The sequence below is a fragment of the Salvia miltiorrhiza genome, chromosome 6, assembly GCF_028751815.1.
Source record: "Salvia miltiorrhiza cultivar Shanhuang (shh) chromosome 6, IMPLAD_Smil_shh, whole genome shotgun sequence".
In the NCBI taxonomy this organism is placed as follows: Eukaryota; Viridiplantae; Streptophyta; class Magnoliopsida; order Lamiales; family Lamiaceae; genus Salvia; species Salvia miltiorrhiza.
In genome coordinates this window covers 665,216-682,438 of record NC_080392.1, presented here as the reverse complement: position 1 = coordinate 682,438, position 17,223 = coordinate 665,216, and the positions used below count along the sequence as shown (strand labels likewise).

The following is a 17,223-nucleotide window of genomic DNA, read 5'->3' as shown; positions in this document are numbered from 1 at the left end:
TTCGCAGGAAGGGTTTTGGCTTCATTCTATTCCTGAGATTGCTCAGCTGGTTTTCGATGATGTACATTCTTCCTTTGTTCGCATGGTGCGATAGCTTGTCCTGGTTTTTTTTTTCGGTGCTTGGTGGGAACCGGGGAGATTTGAGGGTGATGGTACGGCCGGAACTTCCGAAGTCTCCTCAACTCAGTTTCTGCAGCACCTAGTTTCTTTCATGTTTTCTTTGTATCTAGACAGGTACTCTTTTTCCTCGTTCTGAGGTTTTAATGAGGCCCGACCCTGGTCTTTTCTTTGGGTTTTTTTTGGTTCCGTTTTCTTTAATAAAATTTCAATTCAGCAGTGGGAAATAATCTATTTATCACAATGTATATGTAATTGAGCATGCGTGTACGTGATGTGTTTGGCAGCAGGCATATGATCTTTTATCATATTTAATTTGGTGATAATATTAAAATAAGATATATATATATATATATATATATAGTGTATATATATGTAGGTATTTGAATTTCACGAATATCATTGAATTTTGTTAGCTGTCTGTCATTATGTGATTGTCTATGCATGTAAGGCTGTATATGTATGGCTGGAAAGCCATGCTAAGATTTTGCCACAAGTTTTAATGTGCAAAATAAAACTGACCGGTAAGTTTTATTAATAATTAATTAAGGGAAGTTGAAGAATTTCATTGAAATATATATGGAAATTTCAGTACATGTTTGTGCACAACAAGTTAAACATATATACCAAACTTTCCATATTAGTCAAGATTGGCCAATTCATTAATTTTTAAATTTTTTTGTTAAGAAGTAGAAAACTACCAAGGAGTCTTGTACGTACATTACATTATTCTCCCACCATCCATAATAAAATTTTATAAATGGGAGTGACATAAGTTTTCAGACGAGATTGTTGAATGTATTGAGAGTGGTAAAAATATAATTAGAGCATCTCCAACACAACTCTGCCACTAGGGTCGTTGTCCCGCTAGCGCACCAGCGAAGATCGAGGCGAGCTCCAATTTTAGAGTCGGGCTTGAAGATGATGGAATGGGAGCAGCAGGGGCTAGAAAGTGCGTCGACAGGGGGATATTAATTATTTTATTTTCACTTTTTTATTTATATTTTCTTTGATTTTAATTGTTTTACCTAAATTTTAATTATTATAAATCCTTAGTTATTGTATTTAATTTTAGTTAATGTAACGTTGATATTTTTAATTTAATTTAATGTTTGATTTTAAAATTAAATAGATTGATTTGTATGAAATGGAAATGAAATAATTTCGATATGGAAGTCAATACAAAATCAATATTGTAATTCTCAAAATTTAAATTTAATAAAAAATTATTTTAAATTCAATATCCATTTTTTTAATGCATTTAAATTGGAGAAATGAGGAAAATTGGAAAAAAAAATAAAAAAAAAATAGAACCATTACAGCCCCCAAAGGGGCTCTAGGGCTGCAAATGCTCTAATTAGTAGAGTTGTATTAATTTGTATTGAGAGAGATGAAAAAAATAAAGATAAATATATAGAGTATATTATTAGTGGTGGAGTATATTGCCCGAAAATAAAAAGAGAAATTTTTTGTGGATGTCATAATTTTTTTTTTAATTATAGTTATTATTATGGATGAAGGGAGTATTAATTATGGCATATCTATATCACACCATTAGCACGACATTACAAAAAAAAAAAAAATTGACTAGCTAGCTAGCAGACATTCACTAAAATTAATGAAATGAGGATGTTGGCTCATACCAAACTGTCTAGAAAATTAAAACTAAAAAGAATGATGTAAAGATGCATCGAATCAGCAGCTGGGAGTTAGGTATCTCACTTAGATATATATACCATTATTGCTAATAATGTCATTTAATTAACAATTTTAGCCTTCATTGTATGTTTCCCTCAAGTCAAGAAGTCACCTATCACCTATGTAAGATGTGAAGTCCCAAAAAAAAAAATGTGCTCATAAAATAAAAATAATAATTACAGCAAAAGATTTGGATTTTTTTGGGCAACTGTGTACTAGTCTTCACAAGAAAATAATGACTCAATATTCCAATTCACATAAACAGTTAAACTTTGACTAAATAAATCAGAAAGTGGGTACGTGTTATACATATAATTGTTCATGACAAAATTTGATTAAATATTCATGATTTATTTTATGTAAATTAACATTTCTTTTGTAGAATTGGTCGCCGTTTGCATTCACGGATTCCTCTCAAGATGAACTTCAACCTTATGTATTCGCAATCCTCCGATTGGCCCTCGATTTTTTCTGAAATCACTCTAAAAACTACAGCAAGCATCAAATCTCAACAAAATTCAAAATTGGGATTCAAACACATATTAACAATCAATTCATGGGGAAAATGATAACAATTCATGCGATATTGAGGTACGAAAACGATGTTTGTTAAGTATAATCTGTAATATTTAATTTATTTATATCATACTCTAGATGATACAAAGATCAATAATAATGCAAGCTTGATTGTAATCTAATTCCTATGGAGAGGAGGAAACTTTTATTTGATAATCCCTCTCAATATATTTATACGTGTGCATTCTATAATTGATAAGATAAATAAAAACGAAGTTAGGTTAATTTGAGCTTCCCTCCAAAAAGAAAAAAAGTTAGGTTTGAGAATACAAATGAGTCGCTTTTACAGTTTTACGTACGATTTGATGACATTATTAATATGATGTGATAAGTATGAGAATGGATTTGATGGGTACTTGGAAAATCACTTACAATGGATAGTAAATTTAATACTACTAAGATGGGTAATTATTTAATGGTGATGGATGTATGTGTACTACTCGTACTCAAAAAAGAAAATATAATACTTCCGTCCACGATACCGTTTTCACACTATGGACGACACAGATTTTAAGAAAATGATGAATTAATATATACTTTCTTCGTCTCATTATATTTGGACACGTAGATTAAAAAATGTGTAATATGATAAATAAAGTGAGTTTGTGGAAATTATTTAAATAGATATAGAGAGAATACGGTGCCAAAAAAGAAATGAGACATTTGTAATGAAACATTCCATTATAGAAAATGGGTATTGATATGAGTGGAGGTCGAGTCTCACTATAAATATATGAAAAAAAAATAAAAATGTCATGTGGATCATACTGCTATAAATGGAAGTTGAAATGGTATTGTGAGCTGACCAAAATGACAAAAATGGAAACGATATCGTGGACGGAGGGAGTACTTTAATGTATAATGAGAGAAAATATATATTTTCACCAATTTTTCACCATTTTCATATATTTACTATAATAATAAAAAATTCAGAAACAGTGGAATATTTTATCGGACAGCTCATTTTCTCTCCAATATATATAATATTAACTTTGAGTAGTTGTGTAAAATATTTTTCAATATTTTCTCATCTTTGCTAAACATATGATAATATTATACTATTTTCTCATCTTTACGAAATTGCGTCACGGTCGATAGTATTTTCCCAATTAACCATTTATTTTTAGTTTTTTTTTTTTACTTGGGGGAGTTGGAAAGGAGGAGCAGTGGAGTTTGAACCCGAAACCTCACTGTTCACACACAGAAGATCGCACCGTTTGGTGTCCCTTCGGGGACAATTAACCATTTATTTAAAAGCATTAATATTACTCCATATTGTAGGGAGTTAGATATGAATGCTAGGATTATATATATACCAGATGTACTTGAGTGCCATACAAACAAACTCTCGTGCTATTCATTTAGGCTCATATATGCACTACAACTGTAAGTAATTATGAGCCCATGAGGAACAATTCAAACCATAATTTTATACCATATGATACTCTAATTTAATTAAGTGGTAATCACATTAGGTGACATTAATTAATTATATATGCATACCTCTATATATGTATCTATATGTACAATTTGACATATACTCTCTCTCCGTCCATAAAAAATACTTCTTACTTTTCCTTTCTGGTACGTCGAAAAAAAAATGCATATTTATTTTTGCACTATATATACTCTGTTATGTATAAACTTTTCCTCAACTTTCAATACGTTCGACAACCTTTTCTTAAAACTCGCGTCACTCTCTTCTAAAAAGTTATTTCATGGACGGATAGAGTATATGAATACGACAGAATTACGTGCCTCCAAAACCCAAGTCTATAGTATTTAAAAACACTCAATTTAAAGGCTCAAGAACTGATTCTCTGATTGTTGAAATATATAAATTAATTACCATGTGATTAGAACTCATAATTAACATAGGTCATCTTGAATTTGGACTATCAAAATCTTTAAAATAAACAAAAACCAAGTCACATGGAAAATAACCTTAAGCACTCCAAATTCCTAGGTAGGTAAATAGAGAGGCCCATACAACCAAGTGTTTGTACATAAGCCAAAATGAGAGCACGAGCTACGTCACATATAGTTGAAAATCTCTCTCTCTCTCTCTCATATATATATATATATATATATATCACACACACACACATTCATAGTAGTTTGAGAAAGCTATCACTCAATCACAGCTCACTATGCTTAATAGAATTTAAAAATGTGCATGTGGAGACCATGTGACCACTTCTCCCAAAATGAATGCCCTAAGAATATTTTTTTTGATAAATGTGGGGTCGCTTTTGCATCCTCCTCTTCTTCCCCATGTTTTACGGATCCTGCCATTTTCTTTAATAAATTTCATTAATTTCCCAATCCTTAATTTGGCTTATCCTATTTAATAAAAGTCTAAAAAGTGGTTGGATTAGTAAAATGCCAACATCTTATTATTATATTAATATATGTAAACACACATTTTATGTTTCATCCGTACGTTAATTGTATCATCTTGTTACTGTTCTTGTAAATGAGTCATGGCGATTTATCGAATATGTTTATAGTTAGATTCAATAGAGAATTCTCTATTGATCGTTTCGAATAAGTCAATAACTCAAGAGATCGTATAAACAGACATGTACGCATAAAACACCCTGACAGAAATGCATGTTCGGTAAAATTATTGACGTATTCAGAACGGTCATCGTTTCATTCTCCATTATCTCTATATATGAAAGTAAATAAATAGGATCTTCTAAAAAAAGGGGATAATTAATCATAATTAAGAACACAAGACGGTTTCTGTCGTTGAAAAGCAGTTCAAGATCCAAACTTCATTCCACTATCACTTCAATTAGCTAGTCTCTATTTTTTTTTTTGTTTAAATATTTCCACCTCGCATCATGAAGTTAAACGAATCAATCTTTTTATTCAAAAATATATATTAACTTGCTTTATTGTCCGTTAAAAGAAATATTAACTTACTTTTTCTTGGAAAAGTAAATTAATTATATAGGCATTTTGCCCATACAATACTCTCGCCATCATTTCTTTATGCTCCGAATATTTTGTGTTTCAATTTTGATATTATTGTTATTATTATTATTATAGAAAAATGTTGTTTTTGTTTAAATTCATGTGAGTAATAATAATAGAATAACAAGGACTTCTTAAGATAAAAATGAAAATATACATAAAGGCTCATTAAAATGAAATCGAAGCTCGGGTACTCGACAAAATAAAATTATGAATATTGTCAGAGGCCTGATATTGCACACACAAACAAACTTAGAAAGTTTTGGGGATATACTTTGTTTTTTTTTTTTTTTTCTATCATATCCTTTTTTTTATACTAAATTTCTCCTAGTTCACGATTGAGTATGCATTATCCATAAACAAATCATTCTTCTTATTTACTTTTTATGTCAAAATGATCATACATTAGTTTCTCCCAATCATATATGATTTTTCTTTAATCAACAATAATTAATTGGTGACAAAGAAAGAATATAATACATATTTATTAATTCCATCAAAATTTTATTCCATTTTTTTTGCCCATGTTGCCATAATTTCTTGCTGACATTTTGGTAGTTATTGGCGCTTTCAATCTCTACCCTATCTCAAAGGAAAGCTGCAAATACAATCATGACGATCGGTTTTGATAAGCTTACAAAATTTTGTTTTCTTGCATATTTTGTTGTAACACAACATCCATGTTACATTTGTTAGGTTCACATATGCATCATGGGATAAGTAGACTTAATAATCTTTGTCCTATAATAAATATAATGTTTAAAAAAATGTTCGCTTTCATTAATTGTATATGAAAAGTGTCTATTTTTACCAAAATAAGCGTTTTATGCTTAAATTAAGTGAAAATATTAAAATATCCTCGTATGTTGATGACTTTAATTGATTAATTGTTAGTGAAATGCCTTACACATTTCTTACACAAGTATGATTGTATAAAATATAATGTAAGAAAAATATGTGATAATTGGTAAATTATTACACCCAATTATATTACAAATACGTGGTTGTATTCGTTGTGCAATTTGCTGCACTCTGAAAAAATGAAAAAATAAATAAAATTTTCGCTTTCTTCAGGATTCGAACTCAGGTGGTGCATTAATCCATCAAGATGCATGATGCACATGATCCAAGGGTTGAGAATGGTTCTTCGTTCTCATATATACACTATGACAATAAAGTAGGTAATTTATTTTCAAATATTTTGCTAAAAAGTTCAAAATATACTCCATCCGTCCATAAAAAAAATAGTCTTTTTCATTATTGGAAAATTTTTATCACATGGTGGACCTCTTTCTCCACTCACAATGCAATTAATTATCATTGTTAACACTACCTTTTAAGTGGAACCTCTTCTCCAATTACAATGCACTCAACTATTTTTATTTAAACTCATGTTATCGTCATCTATGCCTATTTTTTGTAAATGCAGTAGGTATAAAATAAGTGCAAGAGCCAAGAAGGCATGAGAAATTGACTGTTAATTGACATAGAGATGTCATGAGTAATTTAGTCAATTTAAATATGTTATGTATTTATATAAAAATAGACATTTTTATATATACTTGATGAAAATTTTCATTTTAAATTTTTACCCATAAATATATAGATATACAATCCTCCCAAATTTCAATTTCAATATATATTCTCTTTTAGGGTTTTTGACATGCGGGCCATCAACTTCCATGTGCCTGCATGTGCTGTGTCTTTCTCTCACTACCCCACCACCATCTCTTCTTTCACCAAATAAATGGGCTTTATGCATTTTCTCCCTCTTCTCATTCCTCTCTTTCAGTGTGTGCTCTGCGTGAAAATTTTCTTGGTTTCTGCTCCACTTAGTTGGATCCCAAGAAACTCTTTTCCCTCTCTTACATTGTTCTGCCATTTCTGTCTCAAATTTAATTCGCACCTGAAAATCTGCTGTCTAGTTCAATGAAAGCAAGGTTGGTACCCCATTCATGTTCCCTTTTCCCACCATATATACAAATCTTCATCATTTTTAATTTTCTCAGATTTTACCATTAGCTGCGCTTTTAGATTTTCTTGAATTAAACCTTTCAATCGTGTTTAATTCCCATCTTCTTGAATAAAGATTCAATCTTGATTTAAATAAGTGAAGAGCATTAGCTGCGTTACCCTTTAAGCAAACTTCCCATTTTCTTGAAAAAAAGAAAAAATTATTCAATCTTGATTTGAGCAGGTGAAGTGCATTATTATTACCTGCGTGTTTGAATTTTCTTGAAAATAAAAATTGAATCTTGATTTGAGGCAGTGTGCGTTTGCGAATTTTCTTGAAACCCTTTAAGCAAATCTCCAATTCCCATGAAAAAAAGCATAAAAAAATTCAATCTTGTTAACGCAGAATGCAGAGCTCATCGTCATCATCATCATCAGCAGCAGCAGCAGCATCAGCTGCAGCAGCAGCATTAATGGTGAAGCAAGAATTCTTCGAGAAATGGATAAAGGGTCTCCAAATATACAGCAGCTTCAACAAGGAGATGACGGTGATGGAGCGGAAGAGGGCGATCAAGCTCTCCGCCGACGTGGCGATCGCCGCCACGAGAAGCGCCACCACGCGGTGGAGCAGAGCCGTCGTGGCCGACGTCTCGACGTCGGCCGCCGGCGCCGCGAGGACCGCGGCGGAGCAGATCCTGGGGCGGAAGCTGGCGGAGAGGAGGGCCCTCGCGGCGACATGCAGCAGGAGGATCGTGAGGAGGAGCCGCCAGCGGCGGGGCAAGGCGGCGGGGAGGGGAGTTGTACGTTCGAGCGCCGCCATCGCGAAGAAACTGGTGAGGAATCGCACCCGCGTGCTTAAAAGGCTTGTACCTGGTGGAATGAAATTGGATGAAATCTCTTTGATTAAAGAAACCCTAGATTATATTGCTTCTTTGCAAGTGCAGGTTGATGTAATGAGACATCTTGCAGCTGCTGCTGAGAGGTTGGATCATCAACAAATCTCAATTTAAATTTTTTTTCTTATAAATATTTATTATGTATTTGCAGTTTCTTTTTTTTTTTTTTTTTGAAATAGAATATGAAGAAGTGAAAGAGCAATGTAACTACTCTATGTACAGTGAGCACTAATTTTAATTTAAAAGAAATTAATTCAGCTAATTGATCTTAGTGTGTGTGTGTGTGTTTAATTTGCAGGAAGGAGAGTATATGAAATAACAATTTTATCTCATTTCAATATTATGGTGACATATTGTTTAAATTTGGATTAATATATATGCCGCCTAATTTGGAGTTTTCCGACAAATTCTCAATTCAAAATTTTGGTCTCTTTTTAACTGGTGTTTCACTCAAAAATTGTTTGTAAATGCTTTAAATAAACATTGCCAAATTTGTCGAGTTATCGGAGGAAATTGATGTTAGGGTAATGGGAGACACAATCGATAGAAATTCAAAACCATGACGTTTAATTTTTTATTTTTTTTAATCTCAATTTATTTAATTTTCCTTTTTCTATAAGGAGATGTTTATTTGATTAATTACTGCAGAGATTAAGGCTAATGTGCAATGATAACAAAAACAATAATGCTATTTGGACAAAATTTGTCCGGACAAAATATGATGAAATACTTTATAAAATAAATTTATTTAAAGATTTTGGTTCAAAATAAAATAGAATTTAGCTAGTTTTATTGTTTTATTTATTATTATTTTATTTATTATTATTTTTAAAGTACACAAACTACAAATAAAATAACAAAAAATTAAAAAAATGTTAAAAAATTACAAAAAAAATACAATATGGTGAAAACAATAAAATTAACTAAATCCTTTTTAACTTGAATTGAAATTTATAAATAAATTTAACCTTATTTTTGTCCGGACAAATTTTAAAATAAATAGCACTAACAAAAATATGACCTCTAGTTTAATCTTTGTTTCGGAGTGGTCAAATTTGAATTATTCCATTTCGATCATTTATTTGTCATTAATTATGATAATTTATTTGTCATTATGATCGCCTTAATATATTCTGTTCACTCCTTAATTAATTAACATTATTAAAACAATACTTTGTGTGTACTTGGTAGTTTCAAACTTGAAAAATGCATGCAACCAAAGGTTATTGCAGTTACACGCTGAATTAATTATATTTTTCTTTAATGTGTTAATTTCAATTACAATATTTATATTTTAGTTCCATGGTATATTTTTGGGGCACAGACAGTCATGTTATACGTAAAAAAACGGATTGAACCGATCATATGGATGGAGTATATCTCATGTAAAAATTAACGTATTAGCTGTTAAATTTACTGTGCTCGAAAAAAATAAAATTTTCGATTGAACCTATTAAATATTTCATTCATCCATCAAGATGATGCATCATGATCGAATGGTTGAAAATGGTGCTTCGTTAGTGGTTCTTACTATATCGAGGGATTAGACTATAAAACCTTTTTAAAATATAAAATATGAGCCAACAAAAATGTCTGAATTCTTTGTAAAACACGTTTGAGTTCACTGTGTAAATGTCTGAATTTCAAAAATCAAAATCTTCGCTTCCTATGAGATTCAAACATAGGTTCTTGAATTCATCCAACAATTTAAAGTGATGATGAATTAAGCGTAGACTTGATGGCTGAAAATGATTCACATTTTTATAGTATTTTAAAATGAATTTTTATTTTATATTTTAAAATGAATTTCTTTTAAAATGAATTAAAATGATTCCTATTTTATTTAAAATGATTCCAATATATATAAGTCTAGGGATATAAACTAGCCAAGCCGCTCGCAAATTATTCGGAGATCGGCTCAAAAAAAAATCGGTCAAGTTTGTTTAGAAAAATTTGATGAATAAACAACCAAACTTGAGCTTGGTAGTATTCTACTCGTTAGCTCGTGAACACATTCGTTAAGTGGTTCAGTTTGAAAAATATAAATTATTAATAGGTACAACTTATATTTATCTAATAAAATTAATAAATTGTATTAAATCTATAATTAACTATGTTTGCTATAAGAAAATAATTAATTAATATATTTATTATTTTGAATGAAATAATTTAATTTTAAAAAAATATTTTGAATATATATATATAAATTTAGAAAATTTGTATATGCCCGATTAAGCTTGTGAGCCTCAAATCAAACTTGAACATACCACTATTAGATTCGACTCGATTCGATTACATCCCTATATAGGTCTGCGTGTGTGGGTGTGTGTGATTTTCTATAACAATATAAAAGAAACACATATTAAAATAAAATAAATTTTGTAACAAAAGAATCGAGCTATATATTGAATGGATCGGATAACAATTGTTAAATTCTTTGTAACGACTCTTAAGATATGCTTATTTGCCTCTCTCTTCTTTTCTACTTTTCTTATGGTTACTCTTTAGACTAAGTTTATCAGCAACCACCCAACCATCCAACCATCCAACCATCTTCAATATTTAATTAATTTCTCTCTCTTCCACATCATTAATATTCATCCCAACCCAACCACTTCCATTTTTATTGGTTTATCAATGACCACCCAATCATCCAACCACAACATTATATATAATTATTTTGTTATTATTTTTTATCGTAATAATTTTAGTAATATTAAATATAAATTAAAAAAATAACAAACTGATAAAAATTTAAATTATGACAAACTAAAAATAGAAATTACAACAACCCAAACTCGAAATAGAAAAAAAAAAAAACAATACATACTAGCATTTAATTATCATTGCCGAACGATGATAATTAAATATAGCAAGAGTGATCTCTATTTAAAGAGAACGAGAAAATATAAATTTTGGTATTTTTTTATATTTTTTTAATATTTTATATAAAAGATATAATGATTTTTATTAATTATCTAAATAAAATCTAATGAACTAATTAAATCTTGACAAATGTCATTTCACCATTCATCCAAGCTAGATGAGAGAGAGAGACCACCCATGGTCTCTTATTTCTCCCGGTCGACCACCTCAAGCCCACCCCATTTTATTTTTTATTTTTTTTTATTTCAATTATCCTAGGTGGCAAGAGACCTGGTCTCTTCATATGTACCGATAATCCTAGTCTTATTGCACAAGAATTAGTATAGAATTAAGGAATGGAATAGAAGAGAGAATGAAATGGTAATTTACTACCTCCATTTAATTTGTTTGGTGATATAATATTTTATTATGAATCATTATTTCATTTGAAATTACCATTCATTTATACTTGGTATAATATCTTCTTAAAAATCATTATTTCTTTTGAAATCACCATTCCCACTAGTGTAGGCACAGTCATTTCTTCCTCAACCCATATGAGAATAGTTACTCCAATTCTCCTCCAATCCATTTAGAGGTGTATTTTTTCTTTTCTTTTTAAAAAAAGTGTAATTAGAGTATCACTTTGATTATTTCCATTATCCAAACACCCATTATTTTCCAACATTTCCATTGGGTATTTGTTTTACAAATTGCCCCTCAATTATTTATCTGATACACCTTGGAATTTTTATCTTCGTCTATATTTATTTACTTTTTTCTAGAGATAAAAACCTCAAAATAACCTATAGGAAAAATAAAATAAAAATTTAGAGATACCAATAATAATATACAAAGTAAAATGTTATAGCTATATGACAATTGACAAACAGCATTTCCTCTTCTTTCATACACAACTAAACTTATATATTACTATGATTTTCATTTCTAACATAAAATTTGCACCAACTAATTATGATTATAGATGTCAAATATTTACTTACAAATTTACTGTGGATATAAGATCTTGAATGTATAAACATTTGTATTAATCTTCAGCAGCGGCTCCAGCTGGTAGAGGTTGAACGAAGGAACACAACCATCTCCGGCCCTCGTTCGGCGACGTCGACCTCGTAGAGCTCGGTTTGGAGCATCTAACCAGCGCGTTCTCCGGGCTGGGGTCGACAGCAGTTGAGACGAGGGCGGGGCTTGTGCCGGGGGCTCTGATGCAGAGGCCGGGATTGAATCTTATCGAGGGAAAGATCTGACAGTTGAGGGAGGACTGGCAGGAACCGAGAGGGGCGAGTCGAGCACAGGGTAGGTCTGGCCTGTACAACGGCGTCTCCTGAGAGGTGGGGTCCAAGACGTCGGCCGAACAAGAGCAGAAGGGCAGTGATCTTGTTCGACCCGTATCTCTGGTTATGCGCTTAGTCCCTGAAAGCTTGACGAAGGAGGTGATCCCGTGACGGCATAGGGGGCAGGCGATTGAGCCGGGTGGTCCGTGAGCCGAGCTGGAAGTGCTACTCGTCGAGCATAGGTTGAGAGCACAGTAAGTGCAGAACTCATGGGAACAGCCTGCAAAACATGGATTGGGTGACTTCTGTCTTCTCCTAGTCGATTTTAGATACGAAATTCGTGCCGTGGAAGTGCCCAACGATGAAAAATCGACCACATATCACAACATCGACCGGCATATACATATGAAGTGATATAAATTTGTTCAAATGATCAAAGTGATATAGATACCTTCAGCAGCAACTGTGCACTTCCTCTCCAAGCATACGACGCATGGGTCTAAACATGTAGACGGTTCGTTGTTTCTCCATCCGCATTCTCTGGAGACGGCCACAGAGAACGATGAACACGATTTAGCTGGAACTTATTGGCCAAGATGTAAGTTATAACAACTAACAGCAAAAACATTTTTCTTCATGAAAACAATCCACCTTTTTATGCCATTATATAAACTAGAATCACTTATAGAAGAATCTATGGTTTCAACCCAATCACAAATTGAAAAAAAAGATTCTAATAGTGTGAGTTTTGCGCACCTTGCAATATCGACTATGCTCATAAGAGGAAGACATAAATAAGGTGAAGGACTAATGCTTCTATTGCCTCCTGATTGTTGGCTAAGAATGCTCTCGAGCCAATCTCGATGCCATGAACGAGCGACCATCAACGGGGTCCATCTTTACAACATTGTAGTAGAATAGTAAGTAGATGAACATCTCATAATAATTGCCTAAAGATTCCTAGCGAACTTCAATTCTCTTGAAGAAATAAGGAGTTGATCGAGTCACCTCAGAAACGCCATAGGTTCGTACAAAGACTCAAAAGATGATACTAATTCATATTCATAAAGTTCACAAACCAATTAATTGAAAATAAAGCAACAGAAAGGGTAATTATTTCAAGAAAGTTGTAGCTGCTAATTGTTTTTCCTTAACCAGACATATGACACCAAGTTTAGAGATTACGTTATCTCAATGTATAAGGCCGTTTGCTAATCTCAAAATCCTAAAGAAGAATTGTATCATACCCGTTTGCAGTTTCTGCGGTCAGACTAGCACCCTTGGCTATCAAAAGCTGTAAATGGCCAAAGACAAAATACATTTAGCACATTTATACTGATCAAAGAATTGACTCAAACGCGAGATATACCAACCTGACAGCACTGTGCGTTACCACCACATGCAGCATAATGAAGCGGAGTGCTACCAGCACCTGCACGAGAAACAAAGCATATCTGTATAATTAATACAACATTGAGAGTATAACCGTTTCAATAGCTTCATCACTTGATGTTGTTAACCTATGAGTCCGTAATCGCATGCTCTCAGTACTTAGTATTTTATGCAATGACGTTCCCAGTTTTGAGCCTAAGCTAGAAGTCATTGTAACTCAAAATGAGCATTAAACATCATGATGATCATGATTCGTGAAGAGTGCAATAAAGTTGGAAGGCATTGGTGAAAGTGTTAAATTGGATCGTTTTGGCATCTTTACTCGATTATGCATGCAAATAAACATCTCCTATTGTTCAAGATATAGGATAAGCACATATACAAAACAGTAAATACTTAATCACAGAGCGCGGCAGAACCCCTGTGGAAAATCTATGGAACCAAAAACCCGAGATTACCTATTAAATCAATAATTCCCCCATCTTCCACTGTTACATCAGATACCGAAGCCCCTAATTCCAGAAGAAGGTGAACAGTATCGACATGTCCCTTCAGTGCAGCCATATGAAGGGCAGTGACGCTTCCATCAGCAGGTCTATTAACTATCACACGGAGTGCACTAACAAAATAAACGAAAATCAGACTTATTCAGCAAATTAACAGCATTTTCATATACATAAATAAGAACTTTCGACATGTAGTACCCTTGGTCAAACTTTGAAACAGATTCATTATTTGTTGATCTTTTCCGTAAGATACGGCAGACATCAGGGCTGCTGGGAATATGATCAGCTAGGAGCAGCCGAATGCATCGGAAATGGCCATTCAGAGCAGCTAAATGGAGTGCAGTTCCTCCATTCAAGTAGTCTGCTCTGTGGATCTAAGCCAAAACACCCTAAACTTATTCCTTTCGACAAATTGAACCACACTTAAAAGACACAAGATGAAAATGCATAAAACTACATGAAATCCGTACATTGGCTTTGAAGAGAATCAAAATCTGAACAACCTCCCAATGACCGTACTGGCAAGCTTGCATCAAGGCAGTCTGTCGAAAATATACAATATACGTTTCAAATTTTTATCCAAAGCATTTCCTAATCACAATTTAGAGGGTATGTTTATCAACAAATATTCCACACAAGACTGAAAAAAGCCCTTAGTAACTAGGAACATCATATCCAACATGAACATTTGAGGTGAATTAGAGGCGAGGGAAATCTAAGAATACGAAAAAAAACTCTACCTGTCCACGATAGTTTCTCAGGTTAATATCAACTCCAGACTCGAGCAAGAGTGAGACAATCTAAAGAAACAGAGGAAATGACACAATCAATAGTAATGGTTGAGAATGCAAGATTGCTTGTTGTATCTAATGCATCCAATTTACTCAGATTAGATCAAATGAATTGCACATTTGCACACCTCATGGTGACCTTGAGCAGCAGAGTAATGCAAAGGCGAATTGCGAACACCAAAGGTGGAATATCTAGCAAGACGAGGATTGTAATCCAACAAAGCCTTAGCTTCTTGAATATCCCCCTCTCTTGCTGCAGAGACGAGGCGCTCCCCGGATGCAGAGCATCCGAAAGAATTGCCCACAATGTCAAAGAATCTCATGTTCATCATAATATGCAATCACAGAAACATGGTATCCAAGAAAATGAACTAATGAAAATAATCTCCTAATTTAACTCCACATACAATAATCCTCTGCTCCAAAACATCTAATAACATGTAATCCCTTGATCATTGAGCTAACATTGATAGTATGATCATCACAATCACCTATTCATCCCCATGTAATCTACCCAAAAAATCCAATCTTTCTGAATTTCAGATTTTTCTGCCCAATCCTCAAATCTAAGTAACAGACTATAGAAGTAATTGCAGATTAGAGAAATATTTTGTGAATTCCCAAAATCGATCATTTTAAAAACCCATTCGAAAATCTTCCAATTTCAGACTCAAGATTTTTACAATGCCTCTTTTCTAAAATTTCCCGGGGAATTAGAGGAAGTCTTTAAAAAAACCCACCTCCGATCTTCGCCGGAAAATCAAGAATTTCGAAATTTCCCGAAAACCCAGACAATCCAACAAATTCAGCACAGAAAAAACAATGGGTTTTTTCTGTTGCCTTTAATTATATCAAAATCGACAAAAATATACTAATGAGAGACAATCGTCCCCCAAAATACTACCCCCTACTCTCTCTACACAAAGATTGATCCGAATCTTGGAAAATGATTGTGTGCGTAATAACTATGGGCCAAAATAATAGATGTGCCATTATTTTGAATAATTATTGAGTTTGTGAAATTAGAGAATGGTGGAATAGGACATTGAGTTTCGCGACAACCTCAAACCAACAGCATGCAAAGAAAGTCCATTAGCAGTTGATATCATTTCCACTTTTCCCATCCAATCAGATTTGCTGTTTACAACAACAATAAAAAATAAATTGAAATAAATAAATAAAAAATAAAAGGAGTGTAAGCGGACTGAGCTTAGATTCGATCCGTGAGCTTGTAAGTATTAAGTATTCGATTCGTGAAGTCGCGAGTTAGCTTCAAATAAGCTCGTAATTACTTTGTTGAATACATTTAATTTTTTATTTGAAACTAGACGTGGTATTTTTGTGTTCTTAATGCTTTGTATTACAGTAAATTAATTATTGAATTTATTGATTTTTTAATTAAATGAAATTAGCAATTAAATTTTTTTGAAAGTGATGTATAATTTGGAGAAATATATAAGTATAGTTGAAGCAGTACAAAAAATAAATGAAAAAGACGATAATTTTTTTTTTTTGAAAGGGAAATAGTACGATTTTATTACTCAACGTCAAGACGTACAATATCCCTAAGTCAACGCGGGAAATCATGCGTCCATTGACAACAACTATTTATTTAAACAATGTGCGGCCTCATTCGCCGATCTATACGTGTGGAACACACCAATAAGAATACTATCACGAGCAGCCTCAAGGATCTCGCGTATATCTAACGGTAAGAAATCCGCCTCCTCTGCCGGATCTGCCATTACTCTCGCGGCCAACATCGAATCCGTGTAAATACGAATCGGCCTAAATTCACACTCCACGCAAAACACTATACCAGCTACCACCGCCATAACTTCCGCTATCATCGAGTTCGTCGTGGGTTGAGTTCTCTTGGACATTGCAGCACAAATCGTCCCCAACTCATTCCTGACAATCACCCCAACTCCAAAAGCTCGAGCCTCTTCATCGAAAAGAACATCAACATCCACTCGGTATTCTCCTCGCTTTGGTCTCTTCCACTTCTTCTCACCCAAGGACAACCCCATGACAGTGCTCATCGCAAAGGCTGGTTTTGCATGTTGAAAACCCTCCCAAATAGCCATACACTCCTGTTCTGATGGTACTCTAAGAACCTCTCCATCCCCATGTTTAAACTTACACTTAGCAA

General features: G+C 33.0%; 2 protein-coding genes across 2 annotated transcripts; one reads left to right on the top strand and one right to left on the bottom strand.

Moving 5' to 3' along the window:
- Positions 1-7,025: 7,025 nt before the first annotated feature.
- On the top strand, positions 7,026-8,484 carry LOC130987640 (transcription factor IBH1-like 1). The gene is made up of 2 exons (XM_057911238.1): positions 7,026-7,313; positions 7,733-8,484. The coding sequence occupies exons 1-2, from the start codon at positions 7,303-7,305 to the stop codon at positions 8,334-8,336; spliced, it is 615 nt and encodes a 204-aa protein (XP_057767221.1). The 5' UTR covers positions 7,026-7,302; the 3' UTR covers positions 8,337-8,484.
- A 3,405-nt stretch (positions 8,485-11,889) lies between these two features.
- On the bottom strand, positions 11,890-16,355 carry LOC130987639 (probable E3 ubiquitin-protein ligase XBOS32). Its single transcript, XM_057911237.1, has 10 exons — positions 15,200-16,355; positions 15,021-15,080; positions 14,751-14,822; positions 14,479-14,654; positions 14,233-14,393; positions 13,756-13,814; positions 13,630-13,676; positions 13,139-13,279; positions 12,834-12,922; positions 11,890-12,662 (listed from the first exon to the last, which is right to left on the bottom strand). The coding sequence occupies exons 1-10, from the start codon at positions 15,401-15,403 to the stop codon at positions 12,136-12,138; spliced, it is 1,536 nt and encodes a 511-aa protein (XP_057767220.1). The 5' UTR covers positions 15,404-16,355; the 3' UTR covers positions 11,890-12,135.
- Between the last annotated feature and the right edge of the window lie 868 nt (positions 16,356-17,223).

Coding starts and splice junctions, on each gene's coding strand:
- LOC130987639 (XM_057911237.1), bottom strand. CDS start 15,403: ATGATGAACATGAGATTCTTTGACATTGTGGGCAATTCTTTCGGATGC. Junction 14,823..15,020: donor TGAGAAACTATCGTGGACAG/GTAGAGTTTTTT, acceptor TATTTTCGACAG/ACTGCCTTGATGCAAGCTTG. Junction 13,677..13,755: donor GTAACGCACAGTGCTGTCAG/GTTGGTATATCT, acceptor GGCCATTTACAG/CTTTTGATAGCCAAGGGTGC.